This window comes from Doryrhamphus excisus, linkage group LG8 (genome assembly GCF_037039965.1).
Source record: "Doryrhamphus excisus strain RoL-2023G ecotype Guam linkage group LG8, RoL_Dexc_Guam_v1.1, whole genome shotgun sequence".
NCBI lineage: Eukaryota > Metazoa > Chordata > Actinopteri > Syngnathiformes > Syngnathidae > Doryrhamphus > Doryrhamphus excisus.
The window spans coordinates 1,244,752-1,267,756 of record NC_136364.1 but is presented as its reverse complement, the minus strand read 5'-3'; the positions used below and the strand labels follow the sequence as shown (position 1 = coordinate 1,267,756).

General features: G+C 39.8%; 2 protein-coding genes across 3 annotated transcripts in view; both read left to right on the top strand.

Moving 5' to 3' along the window:
- The first annotated feature begins 855 nt into the window (after window positions 1–855).
- appbp2 (amyloid beta precursor protein (cytoplasmic tail) binding protein 2) lies at window positions 856–12,731 on the top strand. Its single transcript, XM_058080553.2, has 13 exons — window positions 856–1,243; window positions 2,384–2,472; window positions 2,926–3,077; window positions 4,064–4,187; window positions 4,416–4,584; window positions 4,997–5,086; window positions 5,252–5,319; window positions 5,394–5,499; window positions 6,215–6,339; window positions 7,021–7,106; window positions 7,858–8,048; window positions 8,552–8,717; window positions 9,988–12,731. Exons 1-13 carry the CDS (start codon window positions 1,106–1,108, stop codon window positions 10,257–10,259), a joined length of 1,776 nt encoding a protein of 591 aa, XP_057936536.1. The 5' UTR covers window positions 856–1,105; the 3' UTR covers window positions 10,260–12,731.
- Window positions 12,732–14,299: 1,568 nt separating this feature from the next.
- The window catches only part of usp32 (ubiquitin specific peptidase 32), a 30,038-nt gene continuing 21,332 nt past the window's right edge, over window positions 14,300–23,005 (top strand). Inside the window, exons 1-7 of one of the 2 annotated variants that reach the window (XM_058079865.2) lie at window positions 14,300–14,553; window positions 16,316–16,443; window positions 18,420–18,525; window positions 18,727–18,845; window positions 19,286–19,445; window positions 21,969–22,100; window positions 22,179–22,286. In XM_058079865.2, the coding sequence (XP_057935848.2) occupies window positions 14,496–14,553; window positions 16,316–16,443; window positions 18,420–18,525; window positions 18,727–18,845; window positions 19,286–19,445; window positions 21,969–22,100; window positions 22,179–22,286 (811 nt within the window). In that variant the 5' untranslated portion in view covers window positions 14,300–14,495. Of the gene's footprint in view, window positions 14,554–16,315; window positions 16,444–18,419; window positions 18,526–18,726; window positions 18,846–19,285; window positions 19,446–20,721; window positions 20,949–21,968; window positions 22,101–22,178; window positions 22,287–23,005 lie in introns of those variants that run through there. The other variant, XM_058079866.2, reaches the window with a different exon arrangement.

The window sequence follows — 23,005 nt, the reverse complement described above, 5'->3', positions numbered from 1 at the left end:
AATATATGAGAATGTTTTTTATTATTGTTAATAATAATAATTATTATATGATTATTAAATATTAATATTAATAAATTTTAATATAAATTAATATAATTTAATTTATATTAATTATTAATAATTTATATGAATATTAATTTATATTCATTTTCTACCGCTTCTCCTCACGAGGGTAATATTAATAATAATAGTAACTATGATTATAATTCATTCATTCATTCATTTTCTACCGCTTTTTCCTCACAAGGGTCGTGGGGGGTGCTGGAGCCTATCCCAGCTGTCTTCGGGCAGGAGGCAGGGTACACCCTGGACTGGTCGCCATGATTATAATTATTATATCTTATTAGTAGTAATAATAATATTAATTATATTAAATAATAATATTAAATCATATTAAAGAATATTGAAGAATATGAATTCTTCAATATTATTAATAATAATAATAATAATAATAATAATAATAATAATAATAATAATTATTATTATTATTATTATTATTATTATTATTATTATTATTATTATTATTATTATTATTATTATTATTATTATTATTATTATTATTATCAATAATAATAATAATAATAATTATTATTATTATTATTATTATTATTATTATAGTTGGCACATTTCTGCCACCATGGTTGGGTCATAATAATTATATAATATCATAAATACTATTATTAATAATAATGATTACAATTATTGTCATTTTTATTATTTTTATTATCAGTAGTAGTGAATTTGGAATATTACCGTATATTTTTATATATTGTTATGATCCCCATCCCCACACGGTGGCAGAAGTGCGCCAAGTGGTTGTGTGCCGCGCGTGAGAAGAAGACGAAGAAGAAGTGTTGTGTTGGGTGACGTCATCGGGTTCTATGAGGTGTTGTCTGCCTGAATAATGGAGGTAGAAGAGGAAAGGCCTGCGTGCATCAGGCCATAAGGGTCCATTTAGCGTTATCCCGGACCTCCACGTAGCAAGTGAAAATTCGGCATTTCATGTAGAGCAAATTGTGGCCTGTCGGACGGTGCTGGCAGCAAATGTTGCAGGAGTGCTGGCATCTCATGTAGAAGTGTGGCTGTTGTTGGAGAAGAAAACAACATGGCTGCGGTGGAGTTAGAATGGATCCCAGAATCACTGTATAACACTGCTATCTCTGTCGTGGTGGACAATTACAGCCGATCGAGGAAGGACATACGCTCGCTCCCGGAAAACATCCAGTTCGATGTTTATTATAAGGTAAGTCTCATTTGCTAACATTAGCCGGCTAAGTGTCACTCTAATTCTGCACTGGTACGCTAAAATTATGCCGTAGATGTTCCACGTATTGTACATTAGATACTATTTGTATTGATTTATGTAAATGTATTGGTATCACGGAGCTCACAAATATCTCTGCTTGTAGTTTAATTACTGCACATGCGCAGATTCAACACGTACGGTGAGAAGCGGCAAACTCGTGACATTTTACAATTATGGAGGGCATCATCGAGTACACTTGTTTTAGCTTGGACGTCCGTTGTGTTCCTCAACTGTAGCATCATTTAACACTTGTGTAGCACAACGTAACAACACCTGTGACACATAATGTAACACCTGTATGGCGTAACATAACATAACACTGTTACATCACCTACAGTGGGGCCATCATTTATTTGGACGTTATCTGAGCGGCAGAATATATGGGACAAAAATTCAGAATAATCACATATGATGATTTTTTTTTGAACATTTTTTGTATATTCTTGCAAGCAATAAATATTTGGCACCTATCTGTTTGAGTGGCGCCTGTTTGACCTCGTTACCTGTATAAAAGACACCAGACATGCCAGACATGAGATCAAAATTGAACTATTTCGTGTTTGGAGGAAGAAGGATGCTCAGTTGGACCCCAAGAACCTCATCCCTACTGTGAAGCACGAGGGGGGAAAACATCATGCTTCTTGTCAAAGGGGACAGGACAACCAGGATGAATGGGGCAAAGTATCATGAGGTTTGAAGCCAAAACCACCTTCCCCCAGCCTCAGCAGCTCCTTTTCTCCTACGTGTGATGTGCTGTGAAAATGTGTTATCAGCAAACATGGTGTCCATCGTGTGGGGATTAGTGTTAGACACCTCCAAACCCGACACGCAAGCAAACCACTCCAGACCACCTGAACCACCGCTATTTTTATGTTGTGGTATTAGTACTGGTATCACTTTGACTTTCCTTGCGTCCAGGTGTGTACAAACTACACTTATATCTGAATTGAAGCAATAATAAATATTAACAACTATCGGTTTTGGTCTAGTGAAGCAGGAAGTTTTCATATCGGCATATTGTGCATGGCGATTATTTGCATTGTTATTGCTTTTCTCATTGGATGTGTTGTGTTTCAGCTTTACCAGCAGGGCAGGCTATGTCAGCTGGGCGGGGAGTTTTGTGACCTGGAAGTCTTTGCTAAAGTTCTTCGGGCTTCAGACAAGAGGTAAGATGATTGTTGAGAAAAAAAAAAAAGCATTTTTGCTTCCTGTGTGCATATTTGCCACTTGAGTGCTGTGAAAATTTTACCTCCGTCAGTCATGACGTGCTCGTGCCATACATGACCGTTATTTCATGTGAATGCATCTTCTGAATGCCTTACATTTGTATTTTACATCATTAGTTAGCCATTTTATGCTTGATCATTTAGGCTAAAAATATGATGATATAATAAACATGATTTATTAATGAATGTGTTTTTGGAAAACCGGTGAGGAATTGCTGTCCATGAGTACAGGTGGTCCTCGGTTTATGTTCCATGTGCAGCGTTTTGTGGTTACAAACATGCTCCCATAACCAATTAAAAACTTAATATTTCTGTGTCTATGGTGGCCAAAGTGCCTGCACTGTGTATACTAGCATTTTGTGTTTACACTGACATGGATGCTTCTCACTACAGGCACCTCCTCCACCACTGCTTCCAGGCCTTAATGGACCATGGGGTGAAAGTTGCCTCAGTGCTGGCCAATTCCTTCAGCCGCCGCTGCTCCTACATTGCAGAGTCTCAAATCCACGTCAAAGAGAAGGCCATCCAGTTTGGCTTTGTGTTGGGTAAATGCTGGGCTTTAGTGTTGTATGTTTGCTGGCTTATTGTGATGACAACATGTTCAGTCTTTACATGACTTTGACCCTTGTCATTGGTGTGAGATGTCAGTTTTCTGGTACCAAACCGAGCAGAGCATCAGTTAAAGGAAAGTTTCCAATCCTTATGTGAGATATGAACACACAGCTTTCCCTTTTCTGGGCATTCCAAAGATCTAAAAACAGATAAATAGAGGTAGCTAATGAATGCACATATTGAGTTTAATCTATTCCATCTATAAAGCCTTCTGGAAAAAACTCATTAACCGTTATAGTTATTAGCGTTGTTTCTATGTTACTGACGCAGTAACACCACTCCACACCACACTGGCCCTCTATTAGCCGGCTAGCGGCTAGCTTCACCACACACTCACTGACAATGCCTCAGGCCACAAGGGAGACGTAAGGCTACATATTGGAGATGCCGCAAATGCTGCTGTGGTTTTGGGTTTGGATAAGTTAACGCTGGGTGTCGTGTTCCTTTATATGTTGCTATGTGAAATCAGTGCACCCAAAAAAAAAAAATATATATATATATATACATACATACACACTGCATGATTTACTTTGAATAACAATCCTTTTCACTAATGAATGACAGCTTTATTTCCAACTTTCTGACACATGCTTAAACCCAACTCGGTGTCGGTCCAAAATGCAAAGAAGTGAAATATATATTTAAGGTAAAACAGCCAACATTTAATCTTTTGTGTTGTAGTTTGCACATCAAAAACAGTGGAACCTTGGTTAGCATGTTTTTGCCTCTGTTTGTGTACGTTTTCCAGTTTATGTACAAAATGAAGCACGACTTCTTGCAAAAATGACAGCTTTTAGTAATGATATCAACGATATGGCCGCTGCTACATCATACCGTGTTGAAGTGTCACAGTAGAATTCTTTCCATTCAGATTTGGAGATGAAAGCTGATTGTTCCCATCTGGTGTGTTTTCTTGCAGGGGGTTTCTTGTCGGATGCAGGCTGGTATGGAGATGCAGAGAAAGTGTTTCTTTCCTGCTTGCAGCTCTGTGCTCTCCACAGTGAGGTGCTCCACTGCTACAGGGCCGTGGAATGTTGTGTCAGGTCAGTTTCATGTATTTATATATTCATGTATCAAGGGTCATCTAGGCCAATCTTGCTGTCATGCCAGAAGTCTCCTCTTCAGATGTTTCAAAGCATGAGAAAAAAGTCACAGCTTATCCACTGGAAATAACGGTCCTCAACTGAGCGATGCTTTTGTGCATATCCATTTTTTACCCATGACTACATACAATAATGATTGCAATTCATGTCATCTTCGTCCCTCCACAGGATCCTTCATGTGCGCAATGGCAATTGTAAATACCACCTGGGGGAAGAGACCTTCAAGCTTGCTCAGTCTCATATGGAGAAGTTAGCCAAACATGGCCACCAGGCCAACAAGGCAGCATTGTACGGCGAGCTTTGTGCCTTGCTTTTTGCCAAAAGTCATTATGATGAGGTAAACATCATCCACATGAATTCCGTTCATACCACACCGTCCTAAGTGGAGTTTTAGAGTAGGTTAGAACCTTAATGAACAGTCTCTCACACTGTACACAGAACACATATCAAATATACTCATTCAAAGATGAAATACAAGAACGACTTACTTGTATCCCTATGCTTTGTCTGAGAGCACTACACTGCTTAGTTATTACTGTCCATTTATGGGGCATATTGAAGCCTAGCCTCAATCTTGGGGAAAAAAAAGTTTACTGTCCTTCCTGCCATGGGCAAGTAACTATTGTAGTTGTCTTTTTTCATATAGTATTTATTTCTGGCAATGGTAGCTACACGAGGACCGCCTGTACTTGAATACTGGTACTTGCTTGTACCCCCGCCAACTTGAGTATTTCATGAATGTATTCCAGGCATACCGATGGTGTATAGAGGCCATGAAGGAAATTACTCCAGGCCTCCCAGTTAAAGTAGTGGTCGATGTTCTTCGCCAAGCCTCCAAGGTCTGTCGTGTTTGTGTATTACTAACAAGTGTGTGGTCAGTCATCATGGCCATGAATGATGTGCAGTATAGTAACCCCTCACCACTTCATGGTTTGTGTGAAAAATACATACAGTGCAGTAATCCCTCATTTATAGCTGTTATTGCTGTTGTCTTTGTGCTGCAGGCTTGTGTGGTGAAGAGAGAGTTCAGGAAAGCAGAACAGTTGATTAAACATGCCGTGTTTCTTGCAAGGTAAATTGCTTCACTTTGGCTTGTGACGCAGGTTTGATCACAGTGACGTCATACTGCGTTTTTCTTTCTTACAGGGAACACTTTGGGCACAAGCACCCTAAATACTCTGACACTCTTCTGGATTACGGATTTTACTTATTAAATGTAGACAATATATGCCAGTCTGTCGCTATTTACCAGGTAAGTACTAACTCAGTGAAAACAAAACACCATTTTGGAACACTTGGAATAGGGCTAGCCAATATGGACCAAAACTTGTATCCCGATTTTTTTTTTCCACAAAATGAGTGGGAAAAGTCAAAGCCAAATAGGTGTGCAAAGTTTTATTAAAATGTAAACAATCTTCTAGAATAGCCGCTGAAATAAAAAGGTATATTTTCGTGAAATAAATATAGAAAGTTCAATCTTGAGTGCAAAGTGAATGTGTTTCGGAATGTCTGTGTTTCTCAGATCATGTCTACTATATTGTGGACTATAGGGGTGTTATTTCATGGCTTCAAGGCTCTAATGTTAAAAACCATTTTGAGGCATAGACATTTGTAAGCAGGTTTTTATTGCCATAACTACCAAATACTTAATTTATGAATGATAAAGGAGGAATTTATGGATATGACTTTTCTAATACTGTACATCCGAGCTCCCTTTTAAGTCTCCTAGATTTATTGAGCCAAGGCGCATCATATTTAACATGAGTCGAATGTATTATGTACATTATCTACTTCTTCTTCTGTCATTATTTGTAGGTAAAACCAAGATATTGACGTAAAATAGGATATTTTCCCATGGCACAGCAGGCCACATAATATAATTATAATATCCAGCACCAGATTATCATAACGTCAGTTGTTGTTTTGTATCTGGAGAACTTAGTTGTTTCTTCTTGTGCAAATGGCAGACAGCGCTGGACATCAGACAGTCTGTGTTTGGAGGAAAGAACATCCATGTTGCCACAGCCCATGAAGACCTGGCCTATTCCTCATATGTCCACCAGTACAGCTCTGGGAAGTTTGATAATGCTCTGTAAGTACAAGCCAGATAATTGTAACAAATGATAGTTGATAATTGGTGACAAATGTCAGAATAATATGGAAGGAGACACTTGTTATACGTGACATGACACCTGGACACTTTCCCAGTCATCAGACAGCAAAACTTCATTTTTGTATTCATAACTGAAGGAAAATGAAGTGAAAAATCATATGTGTGTATTTAGTCAGTCAGTGGTTGACGCAGCAGCTAGACATAATTGGTGTCCTAACAACACAGCTATCATATCATTATACACGTACATTACTTACAGATAGATAATACAGGACAAAATCATTTGCAATATGTAAAAATTGGATTTTAAAGTCAAATAAAAGTCAAAGCATTCAAATAAATGATTCATTATTAGGAACTATGTTGACACATGGAACCCTTTACAGTCATTTTCAACAGACATCCCCTAAAAAGAGTATTTTAAGTATCCATTTGTTAATTTGAGAATCAATTTTACAGTGTGAACGGCTGGTATCGGTAGTATTGATATTTCGGTATTGGTTCTCAAATTACTAGCATGGGCAGCTGTCTAGTTTTCATGTTGTTTTCACCTCTAAACGCTGTCTAAACAGGCTAAATCTGAGCTGACACAAGGCTGGAATAAGGTTTGTATATTGACAGTAGTTAGACGATGACGCGGGCTCTCTGTGTGTTGTCAAGATTCCATGCAGAACGTGCCATAGACATCATTACTCACATTCTGCCTGAAGACCACCTGCTCCTGGCGTCCTCCAAGCGAGTGAAAGGTAAGACAGTACAGGCAGTGCTCAGACACAGCAGTACTACAGTAGATTGCTGTCTGTCTTGGTCCTAGTCAGGCTGATCCATGTCCACGCTTTTCAGTTCTCTTTAACATTCTGGCCCCTGGGGCAGTAGTTTTCAACCCCACCATCACCCCTTATGACAAGCAGAGACCCAACTTAAATTCCTCATATCTTTTATTGAATGAAGACAGTTAGCCTTTGAGGTAGCGATAGGGAGGCTCCCAGCATGCCTTGCGGTTTGTAGCCACAGGTATAGTTTTCATGTATACTAGCGTGTAAGCGTCCTGTTCGTTTGTGCTGCGTTGGCGTCCATTCCGTAGAACAACAGCATAAACTGAGTGAGCTCTTTTGTCTTTGTCTCAGTGGGTGCCGGCGGGGCCACCAACATACACACAGAGTGTAGTAGAGTGTAATGTAGTAGAAATTAAATTAGTAGATTGCAATATATTGTTTCTGTACTTTTTTCATTCAGAAGTAATCTTAAAATCTAGTGTATTGTCTCATATTGGGAACCCCACTATCAAACATTGTTGGTCTTCTATGAAAGTGGGTTTCAGATATCACGGCTGAGTGTTTGTTTTTTAGTATTTTTGTAGGATTTTTTTTTTTTATAGTGCTGTGCTGCACCCTTTGATAATTGTCTGATACTGAACAAGCTAAATGATGCTTTATTCTGCTGCTAATTACTTGAATGATCTTTATTTGTGTGTGATGTGTTGTGTTTTTACGTCAGCCCTAATCCTGGAAGAAATTGCCATTGATTGCCACAACAAAGAGACAGAAGAGCGCCTCCTGCAGGAGGCCCATGACCTGCACCTGTCCTCGTTGCAGCTAGCAAAGAAGGCCTTTGGAGAGTTCAACGTGCAGACAGCCAAACATTATGGCAACCTAGGACGACTCTACCAATCCATGAGAAAGTTCAAGGTTTGATGCCGACACCTTCTGTTGCAGCACCAAGCACATAGAATGTTGAGTCATGTCAGTCAAAGTACAAGTACAGTACTCTTCATCTCAGAACATTATATATGGTTGACGTCACGTGCATGGATTGATATAGCATTGATAACTAAAACACACATTTCAGACACTCTGAGTAGTAATCTTGCTAATGTCACTGGTCAGTAGGTTCTGCAAAGTGCTGATATCATTATCAGTGGAAGAAAACACCATACTGCACCCAAACAAAGCCCACCATCCTTAGCCGTTTGAGCAGTGAGCATGCTCAATATGAACTTTGTATTCCGCCTTTTCCATCTTTCTATGAGCTGACGTTGGTCTTGATCAGCCTGTAGCGTTTAGGAGGTAGAGATGTGGAAGCAGGGAGAGAATGAACTATTCCAGGATTGAAAGCCTGTCATTGAGTGTATTTTGGGTTGCATAGCTACTGTACATTATTGTGACGCTGGTGTTTATGGGACTCTTACTAGGAAGCCGAGGAGATGCACATCAAAGCCATCCAGATTAAGGAGCAGCTTCTGGGCCATGAGGACTACGAGGTGGCGCTCTCCGTGGGTCACCTGGCCTCCCTTTACAACTACGACATGAACCAGTATGACGATGCAGAGAGGCTCTACCTGCGCTCCATTGCTATCGGTCAGACAATATCACATTAAAAACATCCCTCTTGCGGCCGTGTGTCATGATGGTGGATCGTAGTGGGTCAGAGCTGAAATGGCTTGTTCAGTGTAGTAACAAGGGCTGATATAAATGATCTTGCTTTCTCAGGTGGGCGGGTCACATCTCAGATGTGTGCACTCCATTTCACTTACTTCTTTATTCAAGTTTACATTTGTCATTTATATCGGTGCAAGTCATTCTCTTATCATTGGAAAAATTTATACTGGTATATAAAATTATTTGCCCAGCCTACCCACACACACTCATGTTTATGTGTGCAGACCATAAGTTACCGCACAGCAGTGCCCATCACCCTTTGATGACAAGCGGTGACCCAAATAAAATTTTTGGGTTACCGCTCGGGTATCTGATCTTTTTAGGTACTGTTTGCAACAGTTGGATAAGTGAGCCAATAGCACAGACAAGAATGTGCGGTGCATTCATGGGCATGTAGTGATTCCTGTAAATTCTGGTGTATGAATTGCAGGCAGCTCTTGATTTGACTGGAGCCAATCATAAGCTATGAAAAACCTTGCGGTGAGCTTGTCAACCCTTTGGAAATTGCAGGTCATTACTCAACATACTGTAACAGTCTGACTCATCGTGGTAGCTTACAAACTCAGCACACAGCAACTTAATACTCAAAAGTTATGCTTAATAAAATAAACATGTATCTGTATGAGTTTAAAATTTAAAAAAATATATATTCAAGTTTTTCCCATTTAATTCGAGAACAAACGGCATAGAAATGAATGAATGACATTGCAATGCTGCATCTGTCCACCAGAGGGAGCCCAGATCCCAGAGGGAGGCTGACGTCCTTGCAGCGCCCCAGCAAGCACCAATGAGTCAGACTCTTACATTGTTATATATACTCGCAGTATTTTAACAGTTAGTTGTGGTTTTGAAGTAAAGGAGAATTTGGAAATGACTTAGCCCACACCATTGTGTTAGCCACAGGGTTCAAAGCCTAAGAAGCAAGCAATGGCTTACACACTGGAAATGACAGTAGACATTTTTTGCCCAGGCAAAGACCCAGTGCCCATTGAAAACGGCACTGTTGAGAATCACTCCTGCAGAGAATTGATCCCAGTACTCTGCTGTGCTGTGCGTGCGTGTTTAGTTTAGTTAGTGTGTAGTTGTAAACCAAGAGGACAGACTGTGATGGATTGTTAAGATGGCAAACTTGCACTTGCATTGTGGCGTGATTGCAAATTAAATGTCCTTTTTCACTTTGCTGTTGTAGGAAAGAAGCTGTTTGGAGAAGGCTACAGCGGCTTGGAGTACGACTACAGAGGCCTCATCAAACTCTACAACTCTGTGGGTAACTATGAGAAGGTATTTGAATACCACAATATTTTATCCAACTGGAACCGACTGAGGGACCGACAGTTTGCCGTGGCGGACGCCCTTGAGGATGTCAACACCACGCCCCTGCAGACCCAGGAAGTGGTTCAAGCTTTCCTATTGGCTCAAAGCTTACTCCACAAAACCCCAATTCAGCCAAGCCTTGGGTGACGTCTTACGGAAGAAAAAGACACGTGGCTTGAAGACCAGAGAGGACATCAAGCAGGTACAAAGATGCCTCTGTTGCAAGTGCTGCTTTCAGAGCCGTTATCTGGTGTAGATGATTGACTGCACACGGACACACGCTGATAAATGTACCCATGCAATCATACAAATTAAATTATGTCACTGCCCAATTGTCGAAACAAGCGTCTCACGGCATCTGTAAGAATCATGCGTGCTGAAGGATGTCCACACCAACACCCTCATTTCATTTCAAAAGGTCAAAGTTGATTTTATTCTCATTCTAACATGTCATGAAGAACCAAACACCACCCTGTGGTCCTGGTGGACAGCGTAGATACAGACAGTACCAAACGCAGTATTAAATAGCAATAGCAGCAGGGTTTAATAACACAATCATCCCGTATTTACCAACAAAAGTACGCATTCTGTATGGAGTTAAAGAGATGCCCTTTGGCCGTGTTATTAGCCTGAGACTCAAAAGTAGTTGGTAAAATGTCAATGGAATTAATGATTGACAGGGAGCTTCATATGAAATTTGATGGCAAACTTCCTCCCGGCACTTTACTGTGATGGTACATCTGGTGTAAATCCCTCTAACAGGGAGCGAAAAGCCTACGGGACTGGTACTTTCTTCAGATCATTTTTTTATTACTTACAAAAACTCTATTATTGAACAGTTAATTTGCTCCAGACCAGACTGTCAGAAGTGACTTTCTGTGAAGTAGAAGAGTCATTAGTTATAAATGTAGTATTTGGCATTATTAGAGCCCTCTAGACATGAAATAACACCCCTATAGTCATATTTCAACTCCTATTACCAAATGTAGTAAACATAATAGGAGAAAATGAGACCTCTGCTGGTGTGTGTTGCTGTAAATGTCTTCTGGTGCTATAATGTGTAACCAAGTCAGCTGAGGCTGCTTTCCAGGCTTCTGATTGGACAAAATCAACATGACAGCCAGTGAATGTTTTTATGTGGATAACTTTTTGTGGGTTTTGTTTTAACTCCACCATAGTGAAAATGTGCCTTTTTGAAAATATACGTGTTGGTGTGGACATGCCTGAGAAGAGCTGGTGGAAAGTGTTTAGAAGACAAATGGTGCCTTCCAAAAGGCACAATTACACACACTAAGATTGACAAGCAGCCAGTGCCTCATGTCCAACCCGCTGCTGTTCTTTCCCAAAGAACAAATCACCACTTCATAAAACAAAATTTGAGCTGGCCTCTCGGCTTTGTATGAGGACCACTACAACATCTCACTTTGGATGCATGGAACCTTCAAGGAAAAGTGTTTGGAATATTGTCCATCATCATCATTCTCTTTTCTGTGTGTTCTAAAGATATAAAACAGCTAAAAAGAGGGCGCTAATTCATGCACATAATGGAACACACCTATTCTGCCTAGAAAGGCTGCAACTAAACACCTCCAACAAGGTTTTATAGCTATTCTGTGAGCATGTAGTGACAGGTACATTGATGATGACATGTCATACTTACAGTATTTTGCTCCTTCTAAGCATTAGCGGAACTTCCTTCTTGGGTTGTGATGGAAAGCTACACCTAGCGTTACCTTTTTCAAACAGTGGCGACTCCAATATGTAGTGTTACCTTTGGTGAAGCTAGTCGTGAGGCCGTGTGGCGAGATGTCACTATGCCAGTAAAGTAGTTCTTGGGTGTATCAATGTTAAGTAATGTGCAGGTTGCCTTATGTCAAAGGAGCCTTGTTGGTGCTTGTTTGGTGCTTTTCAGAATAGGCGTGTCCCTTTTACGTGCATTAATGATCTGCCTCTTTTTAGCTGTTTTTATGTCAAGGACACACACGAGAGAAAGATGTGTGTTCATGTCTCACATGATGGGCAAAATTCCCCCCAAAGTTGAACTTTTCCTTTTTAAATGTCCTGTTAAGCGCATTTTCAAAGATAAACACACAAATCCTGCTGCCTCACACGATGAGTTTCAGCCTGCCTGAACTTGGCAGGTCAGAGCTCAACATGCTGACTCTTTGGGAAGTAACATGAACGTATTTGCAACATGACAGCACAGTTTGTTTCCCCGACCCGGTACATGAAATCATGACATTGCAAACATGGGAGTAAATACGAGCTTCCGTACATTAGGAAGGTTAGTATTTGATGCCCTGCTGATCCCTCACACAATCAGCAGAGGATGAAATATCACGGTGTATGCCTGCCTTTGTACTTTGCTTACTGGATGAGGCGTCCATTGTGAACGAAGACTTATTTAAAAAGTGTGTAGTGCTATGTGTACAGTCTTATGTTAACACTGTGAAAATGTTATCTTTATTTAGATTTGAGTTTATAGCCGTAGATCAGGATATATACACAACGATGGATGCCCAAGTGTTCACTGATGCGTACCAGCATTCACCAGCTTGCTGTTATTTGTCTGTCAGACAGAACCATACTTAAAAGTGCTAAATAAACCATATACTTTCATTCATATGTGGGGGTGTGACTCACACACACACACACACACACACACACCTGTGTCTTTTCTGTCTTCTTCGCTCCAATCACCCTTCCTGTGAAAGGATGTTGCTGTTTCTCTTCAACACTTGGAGTCATTGTTCCAGGTCAAATGTACCTGTGTAGGTAGACCACATTGGAGCTGTACCATACAAAATACTGTAGCATAATCACCTTTTTTTCTCAATGTTGACTTAAGACAGGGTTATAACAGTACTCCCTCCTCACGCTTTGGTGACGGTCCGCTTAATTTTGAGTACAATGAGGGTACAAAGCACATACCATGGAATACCCCGCCAATAGATACAGTTCTAGAATACAAAATATACATGTCTTTTGTTTGAGGATTTTGCAGCAGTGATTTTGCAGCTACAATATAAAAACTGCGATCTCAAAGATTTTCTGTCAAATTGACAGAACAAATACATTTATCACAAAATAATGTATTTGATTGTATTTTTATTGTAAAGTAAAAAAAAAATACTAAAATACATAGTTTTTTGATAGAATAAAAAAATAACTATACTATACACTATACAAAAGTGATGTGGATTACTATCACCCAGTCTTTGGCGGGCCACATAAAAAATACAGCGGACTGGATCTGATCCCCATGCCATGAGTTAGACACCAGTGCTCTAAATTGTGGTGACCAGTCTGGGGTGTACCAACTGTCTTCTCAATGTATGTTCATCACTGAATGTCCTTGTTGGCATCCTACTAGCTTGCTAATACAGGAAAACAGGAAGTGAAAGTCAGCATTGGCCGCTATGAGAACCCAATACCAATACAGCTGTAGGACAGGTTGGGGGGCTTATGACTCATAGCCGGCTGGGAATGCCTCGGGGTCCACCTGGTGGAACTAGAAAAGGCGGATGGACGCAATAATAGCCTGGCTTTCCCTACTTAGACTGATGCTCCTGCTGCCAATGTCAACAGCCTTTAGGGACACCTTATGCATGCGCTGTATAACTATCATCTTGTAATATTACATATGTTTTATATTTTGCACTCCACATAACATACGGTGAACGCTGTCCATGCACCACTCTACATGACATATTGTACATTAAACACAGTAAAGTCATTTGCTGAACTCCATTGTTACAATGACATCCACTTGTTTTGGTGTCAAAAGTGAGGATTCCAATCGACTTTGGAGGGTACCTGTGAAAGTTGATTTTTTTTTAATGAAAATAAGGGAAATGTGTAATGTTGTAGAAAAATAAAGTAAAGTATGACTTTCCATCGGAATTCCCACCATTCTACCGACACGTGCAACGTTTTTGTGTTTTTTTTTTTATTTATTAAGGACCCGTGTATTTCAGGCCTGCTGCTTTTATTTTGAAGGGCGGACATTACCAGCCACAGGATGTATTTACTTTACCTGAGCGGACACGAAGTCCGCCGTCAGGACTGGAGATTGTTTTTTTTTTTTTGTTTTGTTTTTTAATGAAAGTTAAAAACGGGTGTGGAGGAAAAAAAAAGGGCAAAATCCGATATCTTCCAGTGGCATACCGCACTCTTGAAAGTAGTCATGTGACAGAGGGGTCACGTGACATTGACCGCCCACGTGACCTAGGAGAGGCGTTTCTGCAGCCAGACAGATTGTAGCGCTTCGCCGCACATTTTAACAGCAGGAATGCTGCATTCTGACCGTTAACCATCAAAGATAAAAGAACGTTTGGAAATAAACACGCACTTGACAAGCTTCTTGTCCTAAAATGAAGGATTATGGGAGCCAAAGAATCCAAGATTGGCTTCCTGTCCTACGACGAGGCCGTCAAGAGAGGTAAGACCACTAGCTAGTACTATGCACTACAAGCTAAATATTACATGGCAACATTTATGATACTCCAATACGTTCTACTCTGCTTATGCTAACTGCTTTTCTAGCTGTCGTCATGTCAACACGACACTTAGCTACACGACTATAAATGTTATTATCTGTTGTATTGTGTACATATATGTGAAGTTAGTGCATGGATGGAAGTATCACCGCTGCTATGAAATGGTGATAACGTGTATGGACACGAGTAACTGACATGTCTTAGCATCGTAGTTTTGTTGTGTTGTGATGTTAATCATTGTTCCTTTATCCTTTATTAGTCACCAACCTTTGCGTTGGTGACTGCTGGTACTCGGCAGCGAGTTGCTCTATTAACGTTATGAGGTATTAGTAATACAAGCACATGTATTAATACAACTACATGACGTGTCGTGATTACCATGTCCGTTTAATCTCCAACTTATGTTTACAACAAACTTTCTTTGTTTAACTGCATAAGAGACGTGTATGTAAACATTGCCAAGTGAAACCATAATGCCATATTAGTGGCTTATTAAATATTACACTTCTAACTACTAGCTTTGTCAGCTATGGAAGATGTGGATGTTTTGTTGAGATAAAAACACATCACTATCAAATGTCCAAATTCCTCCATTTGTATGTACAGTAATGCCTGCAATATCGCCGTTAGATTATCGCGATAAGAAATGATCGCTGTTTTGTGGTTGAGTAATTAAAAAAAATGCGTATTTAAGCAAGTTGGCCTAATTGAAGCAGTTTTAAGCATAAAAACGGCTAAATGAGCTACCAAATTGAAATAAAATCTCAATACAAGGCAGAAGAATCGTGACTCTTAATACTGCTCCAGCATCTTCCATGGCTTATTTACTCTTATTTTGTGTACTATATTGGGTAATAGCAGTGGAAAGGCATTTACAAACATAAGGAAGTATGCTGAAAATAACACATAAACAAGGAGCTGCTAACCTGTGAGTCGATGCTATCTTGTTTATGTCTGTTTATGTCTACTATATTGGGGCAATACAAATGTGACGTTGACTACAAGGGTGTTATTTCATGTCTACAAGCTCTAATAATGTTAAAGTGTCATTTGAAGATTGTAAACAGATTTTATATGCCATAATTATTCCATTTATTAATATTGACTCCTGTGTTGCTGAATTTCACCCATTGCAGTGGGGTCTGGAACCAATGATTTTTGAATTTTTTATTTTTTCACACCTGTCAACACCTGCCGACATCCAGCGCACAATGAAATAAAGCACCACTTCCTTTTTTCCACCGTGGCAAATGAATAACTTAACTTCCTTTGTTTGCGCTGTTATACATGTCCAAGCAAAGACACTTGATGATGGAAAGTCATATTTGACTTCATATTTCTGCAACATTACACATTTCCCTTATTTTCCTAATGTCAACTAATGTCAGGTCTCAATATGAATATTTGTTCCTTTGTGTCGTCATCCATGAAAGCAGAGTTATTATCTTAGTGTTTTAGGTAAAGCAAAGTTTTCACCCACATCAGCATTTGTCTCTTTTCCCATATGCTGCCAACCAAACCACAAAACACTCATATTGATTTGGATCGTCCAGGGAGTAACCGCTAACTCTATGAATCTAAACAACACGCTTCATATCAATGGACTAAGAAAATCAAGCCCTAATGATGATAATATCATAAACAATATTAGCACATGGTGACGTATTGATACTTAGTGTAGTTTATGTCCTTGTGCCTGCGCAGTGACGGATGTGGAGTTGAAGCGACTGAAGGATGCCTTCAAGAGAACCAGCGGCCTGTCCTTCTACATGACTCAGCAGTGCTTCTACAGGGAAGTGCTGGGAGATGGAGTTCCACAAAAAGTTGCAGAAGTAAGATTCCATGCGCTTGCACATTAAGCCACAGCAAACAGTAGATGGAAATGGAGCACATAAAGACACAAATAGTCTCCAAGACCTTTGAAATATGAATATCCAACCAAAGTACAGAGTAAAAGTAATATTTATAGATCAATATTCCGGCAACATATGTTTCCAAGATTTTTGTTACATAGCGCCAGATGACAGCCCACATCATTGAAGGATGTGGTGGAACCTTGCTTGGCGTACGCCCGGTTAGCCTGAGTTGGCTAAGCGTGGAATATGGCGCACGTCTTATGTTATGCGCAAGGCCAACTGTGTTCTTCCTTCTTAGCATCCTACTAGCTTGCTAATGTATGGAAACAGGAAGAGGAAGTCAGCTCGGGCACCCGTCTATGATATAATCAACGATCGATGCTGTAGTTCAGTGAAGGTACATCACAGGTCTCTGCTTTTCTTTGGAGCATGGCTGCAAAATAAGCCACCATGGAGCCAAAGAGAGTTGCAACATTTTCATAAAGAAGGTGAAAAACACAATTTTCATTAGTGATGCTTGGTTTTATGTTGTCGACTCCAATAAGATCATGAGTGAAACCGTTCATAGTTTCTCTTATGTCTACTATATTGAGTAATAGGAGTTTAAAGGTGACTATTGTCTATTTCATGTCTCCAGGGCTCTCATTATGTTAAAAAACACATTTAGAAAGTCATAAACCAGTTTTCTATGTATTATTTTCTGATATGGTAATGATAATTGTTTTATTTCATTTGAACATGCATCAGATTACAATTGAGTGCATCCCATAATCAGTTCCCAGTTCCACAGTTGATATGTCTACTATAGAGTGTGTATAGAGTGGAAAGGTTACTATAGGGGTGTTATTTCTTGTCTACGGGGCTCTAATAATGTTTATTTAGAAGTCATAAACCGGTTTTCTATGTATAAAGTCTTATCTTCTTTTACTATGTCCACTATATATCGAGTAATAGAAGTGTGAAAGTTACTATAAGGGTGTTATTTCTTGTCTACAGGGCTTTAATAATGTTTAAAAGCACATTTAGAAAGTCATAAACCGGTTTTCTATGTATAAAATGTCTTGTCTTATTTTATTATGTCCACTATATCGAGTAATAGAAGTGTGAAAGTTGTTTAAAAGCACATTTAGAAAGTCATAAACCGGTTTTCTATGTATAAAATGTCTTGTCTTCTTTTATTATGTCCACTATATCGAGTAATAGAAGTGTGAAAGTTGTTTAAAAGCACATTTAGAAAGTCATAAACCGGTTTTCCATGTATAAAATGTCTTGTCTTATTTTATTATGTCCACTATATCGAGTAATAGAAGTGTGAAAGTTGTTTAAAAGCACATTTAGAAAGTCATAAACCGGTTTTCTATGTCTTATTTTCTGATGTCTACCATATTGGGTAATAGAAGTGTAAAGGTTACTATAGGGGTGTTATTTCTTGTCTATATTATTGTCTATAGGTAAAAGGCGTATTTAGAAGGTGCAGGAACCAGTTAAGAGCAATTAAGGAGGGGTTATACACTGGTATTTTTTCCACTAAATAATGGTCTTATTTATCATATTTCCATGCCAGCATGGTGCCTTTCCAATGTATTGTGTGTATTGTTTGTGTGTTTCATGGCTCCATTATGTATTTCACTCCATGACATCCAAATTCATTTATAATAACTGTATAGTCGTTCTTGACATTCTTTGTCTGTGCGCTACAATAAAGCTACCTGTTTATATCTTCCTAACTGCAATATCAGCAGGGGGTGAAATACTTACTTTCCTCACCATGGAGGAGGATGAGTGTTTGTGAAAACAGTGGGGTGTTCTATGATTATGTGGGATGAAGTAAATACATGGTAGAAACGTGATTGAGTCAAAATGGAAATAATTTCTAGCAGTAAAAAAATGTCTGTCTGACTTGCCAAAAAGTTGATTTGCTCACCTGGTGACTGTTTTTCATGTCTGATCAGGTGATCTACACTTCATTTGGGGGCACATCTAAAGGACTTCACTTCAATAATCTCGTAGTGGGTCTGGTGTTGCTGACACGGGGACGGAACGAGGAGAAGGCAAAGTGTGAGTGGACAAGTGCCAATAGCAAACATTTATCATAAGAAATGTTTATACGGTACACAAGGCACTGATGTTGGAAACCAGCAGACGTGTAATGCTAACCTATCATTATGTTAAGTTCGGTACTAAACAATGAGTCAAGTGTGTCAATGAAATAACACAAATGATTAGTGGGTCAGATTAAATGTTTTGATGTGCTTGCAGACCTCTTCAGTCTGTTCACCAGTGATGCGGGTGGATACGCTGCCAGGGAAGACATAGAAGCGGTGCTGCACGTTTTGGATGGAGAAGTCCCCGCCTCGCTGAGGAAGTGCTTTAGCGAGGTGAGCCAACATCACGGACCGTGTCGTTATTTATTCCGTTTTTGGTGCTTTTTTCTGCACGTCCAAATCCGAGTGCCACACATCATTGATTGATTGCAGCCGTTAGGTGTCGCACCCCACTTAAAGGCAACACAAGTTCAGTTTCAGAGAAGTTTTCATATGCTGTATAAACTATGACAAAGTACAACTTATACTGTGGTAAATACGGTACGGATCCGATTGATTTCAGTTTCTGGTCATCTTTGTAGTACATTATTTCCTGCGTGTATACGATTACATGTCCCCTGTAATGCTTGGATTAGTTCCAGCACTGACAATAATGACTGTGTGATAAATACGGCAATGCAAGCTGTACACAGACTACTCTAATGTATGCATCCGTCCCCTCACTTTTGACTCACCGCCAGCACTTTTTTGTGTTTGTGTATGTACCCTGGCAGGGGGATAAGGTGAATTATGAGCACTTCAGGGACTGGCTCTTACAGAACAAAGAAGCCTTCACTTTGTCCAGATGGCTTCTTTCTGGAGGAGTCTGCGTCACGCTGACCGATGACAGCGACACGCCAACCTTCTACCAGACCCTGGCAGGGGTCACACACTGTAAGTAGAAACGCGTTGAAGGTGCAGTATAGTCAGATATTCCATGGGGCTCATTGCTCACTTCATTTGTTACTTTACTGGTATGTAAAGGACTAGTAGTAGTACTGCTTGGGCCCTTCATGGGATTTGTAAGGTTGGTACATCTCTACTTGGTTGTGTATCAGCGTAGTACACTGTGTATTTGTTGAATATAAAGTATAAACAACCTCCTCCACATGTTGTTACAATCAAGCCAAAATGTCCCAGAGTGAAAACCTGTGATAAAATGAGCCATCACTTCTCTGTCCCTCTCATCACACTGGTCAGAAAGCATTGTAATACTGTATACTGAATACTGTAATGTCAGTTAACACGAGCATTGCATATCCTAGTGCTTCAATTTTATAGGTAGTATATAGTATATAAGGTCACAGATGATCTATGTGTGGCTGGTGTACACCAACAGTGCCATTTTGACTTTACTACTACTATGTCTCTACTATCATAGAGGGGAAGGAGCCACCTGGTTTTTTGCGCTAGAGGCAAAAAGTGGTGATGACGCAACTGCATCATAAAAAAGATCATGTTTGGTGCAGGTTTAAGTCAGAAAAACGGCCACAAGGTGGCAGAAGAGCTCAGCATTGATGGCAGGGATTGAATGAGCACGTGACGTCATGGGGGTGACATAGTGACAAGATTTGAGCGGCCGATGAAATGAGTTGGTCATGTGTAGTGCTGCCAACTGTATATGTAATTAAAAAAACCCAATATAAAACATAATTAATACATATCAACATAACATATTTAAGCTAAGCAGATCAATCATGTCAGTGACCCATTAACGTAAGCAGGAGGAAGACAATCTGAGCTATTTTAATGTAACCAGATTTATTGTTATGACATGATATTTCCCTGATAATGATCTTGCACTTGTACTTTCGACATCATAGAATAATATGGTTTGTTAAATGATAGTAGAGCTGCGGTGGACAATGACTGACAAATCCTGTAAAGGATAAAAGTAAATGTAAGTTCTAATGTTGAATTAACATTCTTACTGAAATGGTTGAATATCCTAGTGATGCAGGTCAGGAGAAAGTGTTGAATGGGCGTTTCAGTGAAGGGCTGCTGGGCGATGGGGGGATTAGGAGAGTAGCGGTATTACCTGAGCCAAAGCAGCCCAGTTTAGATGATGTAAATATAGCACGGCTTTATTTTCCCAATTAAACATAGACTCGCTCAAACAACCTGTTGTCTTTAATCTCCTCGCTTATCCTCTTATGTGAGTGTGTGTGTGTGTGTGTGTGTAAGAGAGAGAGGTTGCCAGTGAATTTGTGCATCTTTGCTCACGTCTGACTTTGTTAGCATATACCTTAGTGGGAATACTGCAAAGGCTAGAGTAATGTAGTATGAAGTGATGATAAAAAGCAGTGCTTAAGGATGGCTTTGACAAGTTCTCTCCAGATGTTGTGTGGATGATGGTATGGTATCTCTGCTGTCACTCCGGGAGAGTTGCACCTTTAGGTGGGTAAAAATCCACAGTCGCACGGACACATTGCATGTTGATCACCACGATATTGCTGGAAACTGTATCTCTAAGAGGACTTGGGACAACAGTGTTGGAGTAAAGTAGGTGAAATGCTGATAGTGGAAGAGATAGTGGAACATATCTACAAACAAAGTGTGTATTATATGTTTATTTAGTGTAAGTAGGTGGTTGTCTGTGCAGCATTATAGAGTGTGCATACAGGGAGCGTCTTACCTGCATGCATGCAAATTCCAAGATCACCCATGTCTTGAGATGGGTAGTCCTGCAAAAATGTGACCACGTTTCCACTACCGATGTTGTGCCATGATCTGCGCTGAGTAAATGCACCGGGCTCAGATCCGGCATCTGAGCTCCACCGCAACAGCGGTGCCTACATTACCACTTCATACACAAGTCAGGGGTCTCCTGCACCCTGCTGGACCGCGCCAGGTGCCCCCTCCCGCCCTGCACCGTGCTCCTCCTGACACTCCGTGCCATCACCCCAGTTGTTCACAGCATGTATCCGATTACAGTGCACCTCGCTGGGCCACAGCAGGTGGCTATGATAGTACCGATGTGGTAGTAGTAAGGATGAGGGCAAACCTACAAGTACGTTTGGTCACATCCACATTTGTTCCAGTCTTTACTTCCAGGTGTGCACAAACGTCAGTTACATCTTGAGAATCAGAAAGTTATCAGTATCGGTTTGAAAAAAAAAAAAAAAGTTGTGCACCTCCTGTTAATGACAGAAAATGTAACATAATAAATAAAATGGATTAGTTACTGACGTTAACGTGTTATTTGTCAAATCCCAACAGCAACATTTGCTTTAAAATGTAATCCCTTAGCCTTGAACACGGTGTGGAGGCATGCATCAATTATCATCAGGAAAATGGTGCAGCATGATGATGTTATTATTATGTAAAGCATTAGTGTTGGTGTCATATTGTCTATGTTGTGTGTGTAATGACATTGTGTATTTTGGGCTCCTCTTCTTTCTTCTTTGCCCTGTTCAGTGGAGGAATCGGACATTATCGACTTGGAGAAACGTTACTGGCTGCTGAAGGCCCAGTCGAGAACAGGCCGCTTTGATTTAGAAACCTTCATCCCTCTGGTGTCTCCTCCTATCCATCCCTCCTTGTGTGAAGGTCAGAGGGCCACGTGTCTCATGGTGCTCATGCAGCAGGAATGCTTTCTCATCTTCTTGGTGGTTGGTATTCTTTCAGGTTTATTTCATGCCTTTGATGAGAATCGGGACAACCACATTGACTTTAAGGAAATATCTTGTGGACTGTCAGCCTGCTGTCGGGGACCAATTGCAGAGAGGCAGAAATGTAAGTTGTATTATTGGTTATTATTATCTGTGTATCGCCATATCGGCCTCACCTGCACTAAATGACTCATTTCAGTTTCACTTGTTCAAGTTTTTTGGTGGGAAATTTGTTTGAGCACTTGTGGAATTTCACAATCCTTATGTGAGACATGAACACAATGTCTTTCTCTTTTTTTATGCTTTTCTAAATATAGTATCAGTAACAGTGAGTGCTTTATCACAGTGAATTAGTTCCAGACTTGACCGTGGTAAGTGAATTTCCACAAAGTCTAATTCAGTGTTAATAAATGGAATACTTTTGTAGTTTGAGCATAGAAATGACATTGACGATGGCTTTTTAACATTATTAGAGCCCAATAGGCATGAAATAACAATAACGTAGGCAAGTTTCAGGGAAATATCTGTTCCCAACAAAAAAGGGAGAAAACCAGCTGTTTGTGAAAAGATACAGTTCAAGCACTTTCACTTTGACACACATTGTTTGCTTTTGTGACAGCTCAAATTTATCTAAACAACTATATCAACATAAACAAAACAAAAAGGGTTGTTTTCCATCAAAATGTTATTTACAATGTAACACCGTCAACTATTTACAATATTCACATATTAGTATATACACACTAAACTGTGTGTGTGCGCATTAAAATTTCCATACAATATTTTAAATGATAAATGAATACTGTCAATGAGAAAAAGCATCAGTATGGGCCAAAGTCTGTT